The 11,431-nt window shown below is 48.8% G+C and overlaps 5 protein-coding genes across 5 annotated transcripts in view; 1 reads left to right on the top strand and 4 right to left on the bottom strand.

Annotated features, from left to right (window-relative positions):
• Positions 1–1,707, bottom strand: part of L228DRAFT_267245 (glycoside hydrolase family 125 protein) — a gene marked incomplete at both ends in the record, with an annotated part of 1,955 nt that extends 248 nt beyond the window's left edge. The window contains 2 exons of the mRNA XM_018334969.1: positions 117–1,474; positions 1,544–1,707. Of these exons, the coding sequence (XP_018188790.1) occupies positions 117–1,474; positions 1,544–1,707 (1,522 nt within the window). The remainder of the gene's footprint in view (positions 1–116; positions 1,475–1,543) is intronic.
• A 416-nt stretch (positions 1,708–2,123) lies between these two features.
• Positions 2,124–4,170, bottom strand: L228DRAFT_281975 (hypothetical protein). The gene is made up of 10 exons (XM_018335936.1): positions 4,046–4,170; positions 3,930–3,985; positions 3,627–3,871; positions 3,500–3,567; positions 3,341–3,451; positions 2,946–3,287; positions 2,873–2,897; positions 2,699–2,824; positions 2,419–2,646; positions 2,124–2,362 (listed from the first exon to the last, which is right to left on the bottom strand). The coding sequence occupies exons 1-10, from the start codon at positions 4,100–4,102 to the stop codon at positions 2,217–2,219; spliced, it is 1,404 nt and encodes a 467-aa protein (XP_018188789.1). The 5' UTR covers positions 4,103–4,170; the 3' UTR covers positions 2,124–2,216.
• A 152-nt stretch (positions 4,171–4,322) lies between these two features.
• Positions 4,323–6,284, top strand: L228DRAFT_245972 (DNA repair protein rad18). Its single transcript, XM_018332292.1, has 3 exons — positions 4,323–4,952; positions 5,042–5,153; positions 5,262–6,284. The coding sequence occupies exons 1-3, from the start codon at positions 4,442–4,444 to the stop codon at positions 6,022–6,024; spliced, it is 1,386 nt and encodes a 461-aa protein (XP_018188788.1). The 5' UTR covers positions 4,323–4,441; the 3' UTR covers positions 6,025–6,284.
• L228DRAFT_281973 (Snf7 family protein) lies at positions 6,193–8,232 on the bottom strand. The gene is made up of 5 exons (XM_018335935.1): positions 8,134–8,232; positions 7,817–8,051; positions 7,546–7,743; positions 7,257–7,448; positions 6,193–7,193 (listed from the first exon to the last, which is right to left on the bottom strand). The coding sequence occupies exons 1-5, from the start codon at positions 8,181–8,183 to the stop codon at positions 6,495–6,497; spliced, it is 1,374 nt and encodes a 457-aa protein (XP_018188787.1). The 5' UTR covers positions 8,184–8,232; the 3' UTR covers positions 6,193–6,494.
• Positions 8,233–8,359: 127 nt separating this feature from the next.
• L228DRAFT_260082 (hypothetical protein) lies at positions 8,360–11,195 on the bottom strand. The gene is made up of 2 exons (XM_018334223.1): positions 9,851–11,195; positions 8,360–9,801 (listed from the first exon to the last, which is right to left on the bottom strand). Exons 1-2 carry the CDS (start codon positions 11,019–11,021, stop codon positions 8,621–8,623), a joined length of 2,352 nt encoding a protein of 783 aa, XP_018188786.1. The 5' UTR covers positions 11,022–11,195; the 3' UTR covers positions 8,360–8,620.
• Between the last annotated feature and the right edge of the window lie 236 nt (positions 11,196–11,431).

Genomic DNA, 11,431 nt, shown 5'->3' with positions numbered 1-11,431 from the left:
CCTATGTGATGTTAGTCCGTTTACTTTAGGGGTGAGGGGGAAACAACAAGCAAAAAAAAAAGAAGGAGAAAAAAGATGATAGAAAAAAATAATAATGTAAGAATAGGAGGACCTACGGGTGAATTCCGTACGGCGATTAACGTGAATACTCTCATGGATTAATCCCAAACGACTTGCATTCTTGACGAGGTCAATCGCGTCGATAATTTCCGCATCCGAATCCGAGGTCATGGCCTGAACCAGCAAACTCATCGGCCAGGCATTTTGTAAGCCGATATGCGGGCCGCCGATACCCTTGAAATCTTCGCCTTCGAGGTAATACGGGTTCCCCTGTTTCTCGAGAATCATCTTGCGGGTGTTCTGATAGACTTTATTCGAGGCATCGACGAAGCCGAGCAAGGGCAGGGCCAAGAGGGAGGGGATGTTTGCGTCGTCCATGAGGATCGAGGAGCCGTATCCGTCGACTTCAAACGCAAAGACGTTGCCGTATTTCTTATGCGGCACGACGCCGTGTTCCCAGATGCCCTTTTCTATACTTTCGCCCCAGGCGAGCACAGTTCGGGCGAGCTCGGCTTTACCTGCCGTCTTGAGGATTTCTGCTGTGCGTTTGAGCTCGACTGCCATCATGGCATTGCCGGGAATGAAGAAGCCGAGGATTGAAGCGTCGTCGCTGGGACGGAACGCGCTCCGGATCAAGCCTGTGCCTTCGTTGAGCGGGTTTCCAATCCCGTTCAAGTTGAGTGTTTCCGTTCCAGCATCGGTCCTGCGCTTGAATGTGTAGTCATTGGGGCGGAACTTGCCCGTCTTGTCGAATGTTGGTTGGGCCTGCTTGTCCAGGACTTGCATGAGACTGTTGAGCGCAGCGTACCATCGCTGGTTAAGGAATGCGGTCGAGCCCGTGTGTTTGTAGAATTGGTTGCCCAGTGCAAGGAAATGCGCGAGCGAGTCAATCTCGTATTTGCATTCAAAGACAAAGTTTGGTTCATACATAGGATGCACAATATCATCCTGCCCGTTGTTGGACGGAGCCAGTCGGCTGGGTAGCGGAGGCTGGAAAGCATTGCAGTACGGTGACTGAATGACGTATTCCGCCTGCGTGTTGATTGCGCCGAGGATTAAGTTTGCAATCTTCTTGTCCTTGCTCGCGAGCCGCTGGTATTGCGCGAGCTGGTTCGTCGAGTCTCGCAGCCACTCGGCGTTGATGTCGCCTGTTACAATGAAGCTCTGCGGGCCCTGCCATTTCTCGCTTTTTGCCGCGCTCTTGGACTTCTTCTCTGTGCCATCAACGTGCCATCTTATTGTCGTATCCAAGGTGTTGGGAAATGCATTTTCAAAGATCCGCGCCAGATCTGGATCTGTCATGCGCTTCGTAAGGTCGTCGATGATCTTCTCGACTAGCGGCGAAGAAAATGTACGGCATTGAGGGGAAGGCCGCTGAAAGGGCAGAACTAGTGGACCGCTGCTGAAGGGGCGACTGCGATGGAGGTCAATTTAATTGGGCTTCCTGGATAATGTAGTGACGGTGTAGTTTGCAAACACATACTGTAGGTAGGTGGAATAAAGCGCGTAATCTGGACAAGCAGCCCTGTATTTTTCTGATTCGGATCCCAATGGGACCTCCTGATGATTTTTCTCTGGAGGCGTCCCAATTACATCGGGGACGAATGCAGCTGCCAGCGACAGCAAGGTTGTCGCTCTTAATATCATTGTTGCAATTGACTCAGAACTGCGACCGAGACTCGAGAAAAGGTGAATAATTAATCATCGATTACCAGTATGGACTGTCCCTTCCTCCTCAAGCAGAAAAAGAAGAAGATTAGCAAAAGCTCAGTAGAAAGAAGCTTTGATGTCAAAGTGTGTGCAATGCCATCATAGTCGTAATGCTCCCCGGGTCTCCCTTGAATTAAATGGCGGGCCGAGATCGCGTCGGGGCGGTTCTTTCCCAAAAAGGCAATCAGCTCTGTTGACTAGGGCGGACTTGGTCTCTCATCACATCGGACCAAGTACAGGGTGTTGGCATGCACAAGAATAAAGTAAGCCGTATGTGATGGCTCGATTATAGATATTTAATTTAGGTAAATGAGCAATCGTAGCATGGTGTCTAATTGTGATTGCCATCTTCTGGCCGCAGTGAAATTGTCAAGGAATTGGTAAATTGAAGAGAGTTTATATCCGCAAGCGCCGGGAGAATTGTTACACGCTTAATTTGAACCTGATCATTGTTTCTTTGCAAAGAATGACATGATGCTACCCTGTCCCTTCTTCACTGGACCCTTTGGTTTTGGAGGAGGTTGCGCTTTGACTTTGGGCCGCTCTGGCTCGTCTTCAGAAAACGATTCCCAAACCGCTTCTTCTCTCGTCACTTGATAAAAGGTGTTAGTAAGGTTTGCATTCCTCAAGAGACCGTTCTTAGCTTACCCAAATATCCTTCTTCATCCTTCATTGTGCGTTTCTTCATTACCCTCCTCTTCCCTCGTCTGCGGCCATTTGATACGGTGATTTGTGTAGCTTCAGGTTCTGGTGTTTGCACTTTTACAGGCTCCGGCTCCGGCTCCGGTTCGGGTTCGGGTTCAGTTTCTGGTTCTGTAGGTTTGCTTCCCTGGGAATCATCTGCATTTTCCATCGGAGTATCACCTTCCGGTTCGTCTATGCCCGTTAGTCTAGCAAGCTACTGACGCGGGCAAGGTATTTCGCCTACCATCTTCTTCCATCATCTTTCTTAATTGCTCCTCCCGCTCAGCTTTTGACTTGCCATTGAAGTTTTCAGAGGGCCGGACAGCAAAGTCTTCTTCCTGTTCGTCTTCGGATGCGTCCTTCATGGGTTCTAGCTTTGTTAGTTGATATTTCAACACTGGGGTGTACACGGGCATACCATCTTCAGGCGCGCTTTGTGCAGGCTGCCATCACGTCAGCATTCGAAATATTGGCTTGTTCAGACCACTTACAGAGTTTGCAGAAGACGCTTGTGATTGCGCCGTAGAATCATTCGTTGCCTTCCGTTTGGTACCCGACTGCGCCTTGGCAAAAGATTTGAAAATATCTGAATTGTCTCTCCGTAACTGGCTTGGTTTAGCCGAAGTTGATTTTTTGGTTGACGGTTTGTCGATCTCTGATTTTTGCGAAGATTGTGCACTTGTGGTAGCCGCTGCAGGGCTCTTGTTGTCTTGCTCCGTTGCCTTTGGTGTTGCGCTCCCTGATGTCTGCGGCTTGCTCTTGGATTGAGACTGAATTGCGGGAGCAGGCCTCGAGGCTGCCGGTGGAGGAGGTGGACGGCGCATTGTCCTCCGCTAGTGGTGCAATTTAGCAACGCCCAGAAAAGTAATGAATTGGGCATTTATACCTTGACATTAGGGTTCTGTATGACGCCATATTGTTTACCCACTTCGAGCGGATCTTCTCCGGCATATTGGGCGAAGATTTCTCGATTGCAATCAGTAAGCACATGCAGATTCTATCGAGGGGTCAGTGGCATGTGACAGAGACGGGCTAGAGGAATTACCTTTAATGGATGAGGCTCTAGACTATAGACATGAATTGAAGTGATCTTCTCGTATTGAGACTTTAAAGCTGCGAGAAAATCAATCATCAAACTCTAAAAGATCTGTGGTTCTCAGTGTAAGACGCACCCTCGAGGTCTTCTTCACGAACCAGCGTGATTGACCTTATCCGTAACTTTTCATCTTCGTCCTGGTTGGGCATGGAGCTGCTCATAAAGGGACTGCTTTGCATAAATGCATCTTCGCCATCCGACTTGACAGCACCGTTGCTCAATTCTTTTGGAGGCAATATCCGGACTCCGCTGACAAGGTAGGTCGCATGAATGGAGGCAGTATTTTTCGCGGTCTGTTGACGGTGGAATTCATAGAGCATTCTGAAGCACATCGTATTAACCAAAGGAAGTAGATCCTATAGGCAGAATTATTTCCTACTGTTTGGCCACATTGCAGTGGATCTTCAAAGCCCTGCTCAAGGTCCGATAGCTCACCTAGAATTCCCATGTGGTCAGTTTCACCTAACACTAAAACCAGTAAAGGTAAACACTTACAATTTTCCCTTCATTGAGCACATTGACAGCCAAATACTCCTTATATTGATCAGCCATAATTTGCAAAAGCACAATTAGCGCTGCGTTGCCCCCGTGTCGTCAGGCACAGAGCAAAGCATCAGAGTTGCAGATCTAAGACCAGCAGGGTAATGTGATTGCCCAACTATTTGCGGGACGCGATGCACTTTACGCGTGAACACGCGAATCTTACCTTCACCGCCTTACCCGGAGTGCCTCTCTATGATCCCAATACTATCATAATTTCCATTTGCCATTTCAACAACAGACATATGACCTGCCAAAGGCCTCCGTTGCAATATTTTCCTTGCTTGTAATTAGACTACTTCAGATCACAGTCCATGGAACACGTCATATCCCTAACGACGGTACCTTTCAATGGCGCATACGTTTGATGTACCCGACTCAACGGACTGGCTAAACACGGCCCTCCCAAAGCTAGCACCTGTCGAAACCGCATTACGATGTCAAGTATGCAAAGACTTTTATAATACGCCCATGATAACCTCGTGCTCGCACACATTCTGCTCGTTATGTATACGGCGATGTTTAGCGTCTGACGGGCGCTGTCCGACCTGTCGCGCCGCCGGACAAGAAGTCAATTTGCGGCGGAACGGAACAGTCGAGGAACTGGTTGAAACATTTCAGTCGACGCGCGCAGATATCCTGAAACTTGCTCGAGATGCGATATTCTCAGAGAGGCCCAAAAGGCGATCTACTCCCCCTAAGCGGAAACTCGGCGACACAGACCTCGAAGCAGACGACACAAGCCGCTCGAGTTCTCGAAGAACAACAAGATCACAAACTCAGCGCTCTCAAAGCGCAGCAGCAGCAGATCCTGCTCCCATCACGATTGAAGATGACGAGGACAGTGAAGAGCAGCAGCCAGGTACACCCTCTTCACCTTGTTTTTATCAATATCATGCCTGCATGTCTCCGCACTATTTTCCAAGATCTGACATAAATCCTCTCTTACAGACGACGGTCTGGTTGCATGCCCCATCTGCAACAGGCGAATGAAGGCAGAGAGTGTATTTTCACATTTGGACAGATGTGACGGCAAACCTGCAGACCCCCGGTCGCAATCATCGTACGCTTTAACCCTTTTCCTTTCCTCACTCTCCCCCCTTCTCTCTCCCCCTCCATCTGATCCTGCAACAACATGCCAAACCATCCATGTTAACACATCTTACTCCAGAACGCCCAAAACACCAACACAACTTCAAACGATATACCCTCAGCGTGGCATCCAATCACCGCGACCGCCCGAACGACTGCCCAAACTCAACTACTCACTAATGAAAGAAAACGCATTACGCAAGAAATTCAGCGAGCTAGGCATCCCCGCATGGGGCCCCAAACCGCTTCTCGAAAGACGACATACGGAATGGGTCAACCTGTGGAACGCAAACTGCGATTCGTCACGACCTAAAACGAAAAAAGAGCTCTTAAACGAGCTGGATCTCTGGGAACGCACGCAGGGCGGGTACGCGTCCGGTGGTGCCGGATCTAGTTTGATAAAAAATAGTAGTATCGGCGGCGGTGGTGGTGGGGGTGGAGGCAATACAGTCATGCGCAAAGATTTTGATGGCGCAGGGTGGGCAGCAAGTCATAGCACGGATTTCCAGCAGCTCATTTCAGAAGCAAAAAGGAAAAGAAACGCGCCGCAAAGTGTACCAGCACCTGTACCAGCATCTCCGGCGGCAGAGCCAGAAACGGACGTAAATGCCGACAGGTCGATAGAAGGGAGAGTAAATGGAGCATTGTCTGACCTTCCACTACGGGATTCAAATGGCAAGGTTATCGACGACGAAGGTGGAACGGAAAAAGATGTGGACGGTCCGGTGCATACATCATCATTATCACCATCAAGATTTAAGCCGGCGTTGTTATCGTCGTCATCAAAGAGCATGGAAGAGCGGGTGTTTGAGCAGCCTGATGATCCAATTGAAGACCGATGACGCCGCATTATTCTTTTTGATATCCCTTTTTCAGGCGCGCATGAGATAAAATTTCAGACCTACAGCTACGGCTACGGCTGTGATTTTGGCGAAAAAAGAAGAGCGTATATCTTTTTGGCCCTTCTCATTTCTCAAAATCTAGGTATATAGAAGCCAGGGACAGATTCAGGCGCAGGCATATCTTAAATTATCTCTCTACTGGAACAGGACAAATCTTAGTACAACATTACTGGTATAAAACAAAATTATCTCTCGCGTTCTAACTATACTCCCTTTGTTTGAAGAAATGATGCAGACCGAACAGACCCATAGCACTCCGCGGTAAGACTTTAGCCGCGTAAAGTCAAAGAACCCAAGCTTGTAACTCCGAAGCAGATAACGTATATAATGTATCAACTGTCGCGCCGACCCCAAAAGATACATATCTTAAGGCCTCTTCCTTGCTTCAGTTCGGAAACTCTGTAGTTGCTTTATTCTCCCTCCCGAAATGCCTCCTTTTTCACATCGCGGTCATCCGGTTGATCCTTCTGCAGCGTCGACTCTGGGACAAACTGATCAAGCTCCTCCAGTTTTCTCCTTGTCTGTTCGGCTTCGGCCTCCTCTCGTTGCCGTTGTTGTTCTTGCTCGATTGCTTCCTTCTTCTTGCGCTCTTCCTGTTCGAGCTCTTCGAATTCCTCGTCCACATCTGCTTCGTCAGGTGCATGGACGCCAGTGAGACCTGGATCAGCAATCATAGCACCAACTTCATCAACTTTGCCCATCTCGTCGCGCAGTTCATGTACGACATCTTCCACTTTATCGACATCTCCAATTTGCTTGTTGAGGCCTTTGAGCACACCAACGCTGGCTTCCATTACGCGCACAATTTCGACCTGATCAGTAGCTTGCTCAATCTTGTCATATACTTGCTCTAGTTGGGCAAGTGTTTCCGAACGCTTATTTAGATTGACTTCAGCTAATTTTTTGGATCGCAGGGCAGATAGAGCGGCAACACGATTTTTTGCGCTGACGGCTTGACGGGCAGCTGTATCTGAGGTTTCAACACGTGATTGAAGGGTCTCTACTTGTGTCTGTAGGGACAAAATGAGAGCCTTGAGAGATGCGATGCTTGCATCTTCTTTCGTTATCGGGCTGGGCGTTTGCTCGTTCGGTGATTTAAACTTGATTGTCTAATCGTCGTGGTCAATTTTAAGTTACGGGCGGCACCACCACGGCGTGAAGATGTGACTAACCTGCCCATCGAAGGCTATCTCACGCTTATCCCGCGCGAGAAATGTCAAAAGAACTCTGAAATCTGTATCCGTGAGCTGACGATCAGGCCCTAAAATGTCGACAAAGTCTTGCCGAAATATCTCTTGGGAATAAATCCGGTCGACGGCGCTGGCTTTGCCGACAGTTTGCTGAAGAATTTTTCTCGCCGTTTCCTAGATTGTAATAAGGGTTAGTCACCATCTTCCACTACCTCAACTAAAAAGTCCTTCTTGTGCGAACACCAACAAAGGAGACCAGACTTTGACGAACCTCAATGTTTCCTACAATCGCAAACTGCCCTACTGAAAGTTTATCTTCGCCCGAAACTCCCCCAATAACGCCTAGCTGCCTGAGACCCCAGGATATCACGGACCAAGGTGATCCAATCCAGCTTTTATGATATATGCTCGTGGTTGTTGTCAAGAATTCCTGCAACGGTAACAGTTGCTTTTGAGCCACAGCTTCGTTCTGTCAAACGATATCCGTCAATAAGCATTTGGCTACTTCACTCGGGCCTGAATTATATACTGATTGAACGTACAATAACTGCGCCCAGCGCCAATGGTCGTCCCCATTCTTTGGTCTCTAGTTCTCGTAGCAAGTCTTCCCCGGTCCGAAGTGTTAAATGGTCGCTACCAGCGCCGGGAGCCGGTATCAGACCCGCACGAGCTGCATTTGCAAGCGCCGTCTGCCAGGCGACAATATTTGCATTATATCCGTCTGGGTTGGTCGTCTGCTGGTGGCGGAAATCCGAGTAGAGCGAAGCTAATCGGGCCCTGATTTTTGGATTATCTTTGTTAGCAGCAAAGAACTTGCAGTATCAAATTTGCGGCACCGTTGTAAGGGTTGCAATCTAACCTCCGAAACTGCTCCTCATGATTCAGAATAAAGTTGAGCAGTTCGCTCATGACAGGCGGGTCAGCCGTAAATAGAGTGAAGCCGGGAGAGGAAGGCACTGTTTACGTTCGGAGGTGGAAGACTGGTTCAGGCGTAACGAACCCAAGCGACCCAGAGCTGCGTCATCGCCATCTGGTGATCTGTGCGCTCATTCAGAGATATCACATGAACGAGCATGACAAAAGTACCCTCAAATCTAACCTCACATTTTTAATGCTATAGTAATGAATATGTATTTGTCTATACTAGATACTTGAATTCTTAAAAGGGTCCTTGGAATATGTCCCATGAAGGAATTGTATATCGCAGAATAACGCCAGTGAAATGCCCGCCTTAAATGGTATTGAAATCTTCACCCAAAATACAACGACAATGCAAGCGCCTGATACCTCGAACATTGAGGGGTTAAATTAAAAAAAAAATTGAGAAATAATGCAACCGAAGAATGCTAATTGGGCTCAAACTGGTTCTCAGGGCCCTCATTCTGCTCGCCCACGGTCCGTACTGAACTCAGGGCATCGGTATCAAGCGTGCCAAAAGGCGCTGCCGGCGCGCCCAGGATACTTTGGCGGTGATGACGCTGGTCCATCTTCTCGCTCTCTACCTCCATGAGATTGCTCTGTTCATTTGCCATCTCCAGCTCTCCTTCAGCAGGTTGTGGAGGGGCTCTTCGGGCTTGGAGCTCGACACGCAGCTCTTCTATGAAAGAGCGCATTCCGTCAAACTCGGCACGTTCTTGGCCATTAGCTATTTCTTGATAGAGTGCATCCGCATTATTTAAGCATTTCTCAGCCTGTAGGCTCTTCTCCAATCGGAGCCATATGTCGGCCGCCAGGACGTCCCACATGGCATTCTTCCTCCGCCGAGATCCCCAGCGTCCGGTGCCAGCTCCTTTACGGGACCCATAACATGCACCGACGCGCTCAGTGAACAAGGCGTTTCCTATCTCTCCTAATGTTCTGGTCTCAAGGATACGAATGGCCCATCGTGATGCGTCATCAGCAGCAGAGCCTCCTCGGATACGGAGCAGCTCCGCGCCAACAGCTAAGCTTCTTAATGCATCATACGGTGCGCTGCATCTTGTAATATAAGAGTATGCTGCTGTGTCAAGCATTTGATCAATGGTTTCTGAACGGGTTTTCGAGGTCATAGCTTGCGGTGAGAGCAGTGTGCTGATAGCAGTCATCTCGTTCGCCCCGGCATGATATCTCCACGCTTTATCATTGTTGAAGTCTGTTCGAAGCAGTTCATACGTGCTTTGAGCCAGCTTCCAATCTCGAAGCATGAAAGCATAATCTGCCAATTTCCGCATAATCGCCTCTGGTGCGTCGGGTCTGTAGAAACCTTGCAATGCATCGTAATTACTGTTAGATCCCGTAGAGCCCCCAGCAAGACCAGTTCCTGAGGAGCTTCTTCCAGCCCCAAACCCTGTCCATCTTTTAGAAAGAGAAATGAAACGACCGCCAATGCCGCGCCTCCGAGATGCGACTTGGTCATTCCATGTAGCAGTGCACCGCTCCATAAAAGGTACTATCGACTGGGTGACCATTTCGCGGACAAATGTGCGCACAGCTGTTGCGTCGGAATCGAAAAGACAAGGTCTTGGGTCCTCAATATCCTCCGAGTGCTCTAAATCAGGATTAGTACAACGAAAGAAATAGAATGAAAAAGAGCTGACCTCGTCTTTGAATTTCAGCAAGTTCTTCGGCGGCGGAAATCCAATTGCAAATTGGCAATCGGACGCTATCGTCATCTGTTGGCAAACACTGGCTACTCCGGAGTCTAAGAAGATGACAGTGGAGGCCAAAATGCCTTTTCATTTGATCAAACAAAACAGTGGATTTAGCTATGTCATCTTTATCCTCGTCATGAACAAGGACATAATATCTTAGATAATCGTTGTTCACCCACACAGGCAGTTTCTTCTCTCCTTGACTGGTAGTATTGTATAACTGGCGAAGGCTCTCAATAGGAGATGGGTTTCTCGAGCTAATGGCTATGACACAGGCCACCGGATGAGAGAAAGTCTCATGAGGAGTCAACGGTATGGCTGATAAGAGCCTTCGAAGATATAGCGAAAAGAATGGCGAGATAGAAGAAGAACTTTGGGACGAAAGATCCTGGTAGTTGAGATAATCGGTAATGTAGTCACCCGAGACCAGCTCTGCGTATGCCAGATGTCGTTCAACGAGTGCTTCAATTGCTGAGATGTCCCCTCCTCGTCGCAAACCCGGTAGAGCTTGCCCTTGATCCAAGGAGCCGAATGAACCTCTCGGCAAGGCATTCGAGTTTCGATGATTTCCGTTCCGCGGGTCTTCAATACCATCTCCCAGGCCAACAAATCGTACACCGAAATCATCCCAAGTCCGGCTTGCGCCTACACTGTCTCTCACCGTAACCTTTCCATGGACACGTTCGCCGAAAGGCCGAAGTATTTCTCTGAAACCACCCTCAAATCCCTTTTCTTTTAGAATCTCGTCTGTATCTGGAGAAGCATGAACTGCGACATGAGGAACAAAGGCCCTCGTAATAAGCTTTCTGGGATCGTCCGACCGGTCTTCGAGAAAAGTAGGGGAAGATACTGCTCCCGGTGATGCAGTTAAGAACAGTGACTCTGAGCCTGTCTCCTGAGATGGTGTGTCTATTTGCGCTGACCCTGCCCTTGAGGGAAGAGTCGACGTGGACGCAAAGAGTGAGGAGAGCGATGCATTAGAGCTCCGATATGGAAGGGTCGTCGCCGACGCAGATGCAGGCCTCGTCGGTTTCTGGGATCTTGTCTTTGGCAGCCCGGTTAGAGGCTCAGGCGAAGGGGAATTAACCCATCCGACGCTTGAGCGGTCGTCAGTCATTGAGAGGCCGCCAACGGCTGACGAAGACAGTCACGCTGGCCGCTCTTCGGGCAGCAAAGTCCCGTTTGACTGCTATTACGATCTCCGGCTGGCGATTGGAGAATGACAAACAAATCGATGTCAGGGCTTTTATTTCTTAAAATCTAAAGAACCATACAAATTGCGCGACAACGCTGCAACGACGGAAGGCGGAGAAGAGAGTAACATGGAGACCCTCACCATCGTCAACGTCAACATGCACGTTGTCGCATTGCCCGTTCGGCAAATGCCGCTTCCAGCACCGTTGACGCACAAAATAACATATAAACATTCTAACTATGATATTGCTATGCAACGCTCTATACCCACTTTCTTTTGAAGGTTGCTCAGTCTCATTCATTCATTACAGGTTATTCATTTAAGCGTGGACG

The sequence above is a fragment of the Xylona heveae genome, assembly GCF_001619985.1.
Source record: "Xylona heveae TC161 unplaced genomic scaffold L228scaffold_4, whole genome shotgun sequence".
NCBI lineage: Eukaryota > Fungi > Ascomycota > Xylonomycetes > Xylonales > Xylonaceae > Xylona > Xylona heveae.
Note: the sequence above shows the minus strand (reverse complement) of the source record. Positions and strands in the feature narration are given on the sequence as shown.

Bases quoted from the DNA above. Each gene is read 5' to 3' on its own strand.
- L228DRAFT_260082 (XM_018334223.1), bottom strand. From the start codon at position 11,021: ATGACTGACGACCGCTCAAGCGTCGGATGGGTTAATTCCCCTTCGCCT. The intron at 9,802-9,850 runs GTCAGCTCTTTT...ATCCTGATTTAG, and splicing joins TGCTGAAATTCAAAGACGAG to AGCACTCGGAGGATATTGAG.
- L228DRAFT_281973 (XM_018335935.1), bottom strand. From the start codon at position 8,183: ATGAGCGAACTGCTCAACTTTATTCTGAATCATGAGGAGCAGTTTCGG. The intron at 8,052-8,133 runs GTTAGATTGCAA...TCCAAAAATCAG, and splicing joins CATGAGGAGCAGTTTCGGAG to GGCCCGATTAGCTTCGCTCT. The intron at 7,194-7,256 runs GTTAGTCACATC...CACGACGATTAG, and splicing joins AGATAGCCTTCGATGGGCAG to ACAATCAAGTTTAAATCACC.
- L228DRAFT_281975 (XM_018335936.1), bottom strand. From the start codon at position 4,102: ATGGCTGATCAATATAAGGAGTATTTGGCTGTCAATGTGCTCAATGAA. The intron at 3,568-3,626 runs GTGCGTCTTACA...ATTTTCTCGCAG, and splicing joins TCGTGAAGAAGACCTCGAGG to CTTTAAAGTCTCAATACGAG. The intron at 2,898-2,945 runs GTAAGTGGTCTG...ACGTGATGGCAG, and splicing joins AAGCGTCTTCTGCAAACTCT to CCTGCACAAAGCGCGCCTGA.
- L228DRAFT_245972 (XM_018332292.1), top strand. From the start codon at position 4,442: ATGGCGCATACGTTTGATGTACCCGACTCAACGGACTGGCTAAACACG. The intron at 4,953-5,041 runs GTACACCCTCTT...CCTCTCTTACAG, and splicing joins CAGTGAAGAGCAGCAGCCAG to ACGACGGTCTGGTTGCATGC. The intron at 5,154-5,261 runs GTACGCTTTAAC...ATCTTACTCCAG, and splicing joins GACCCCCGGTCGCAATCATC to AACGCCCAAAACACCAACAC.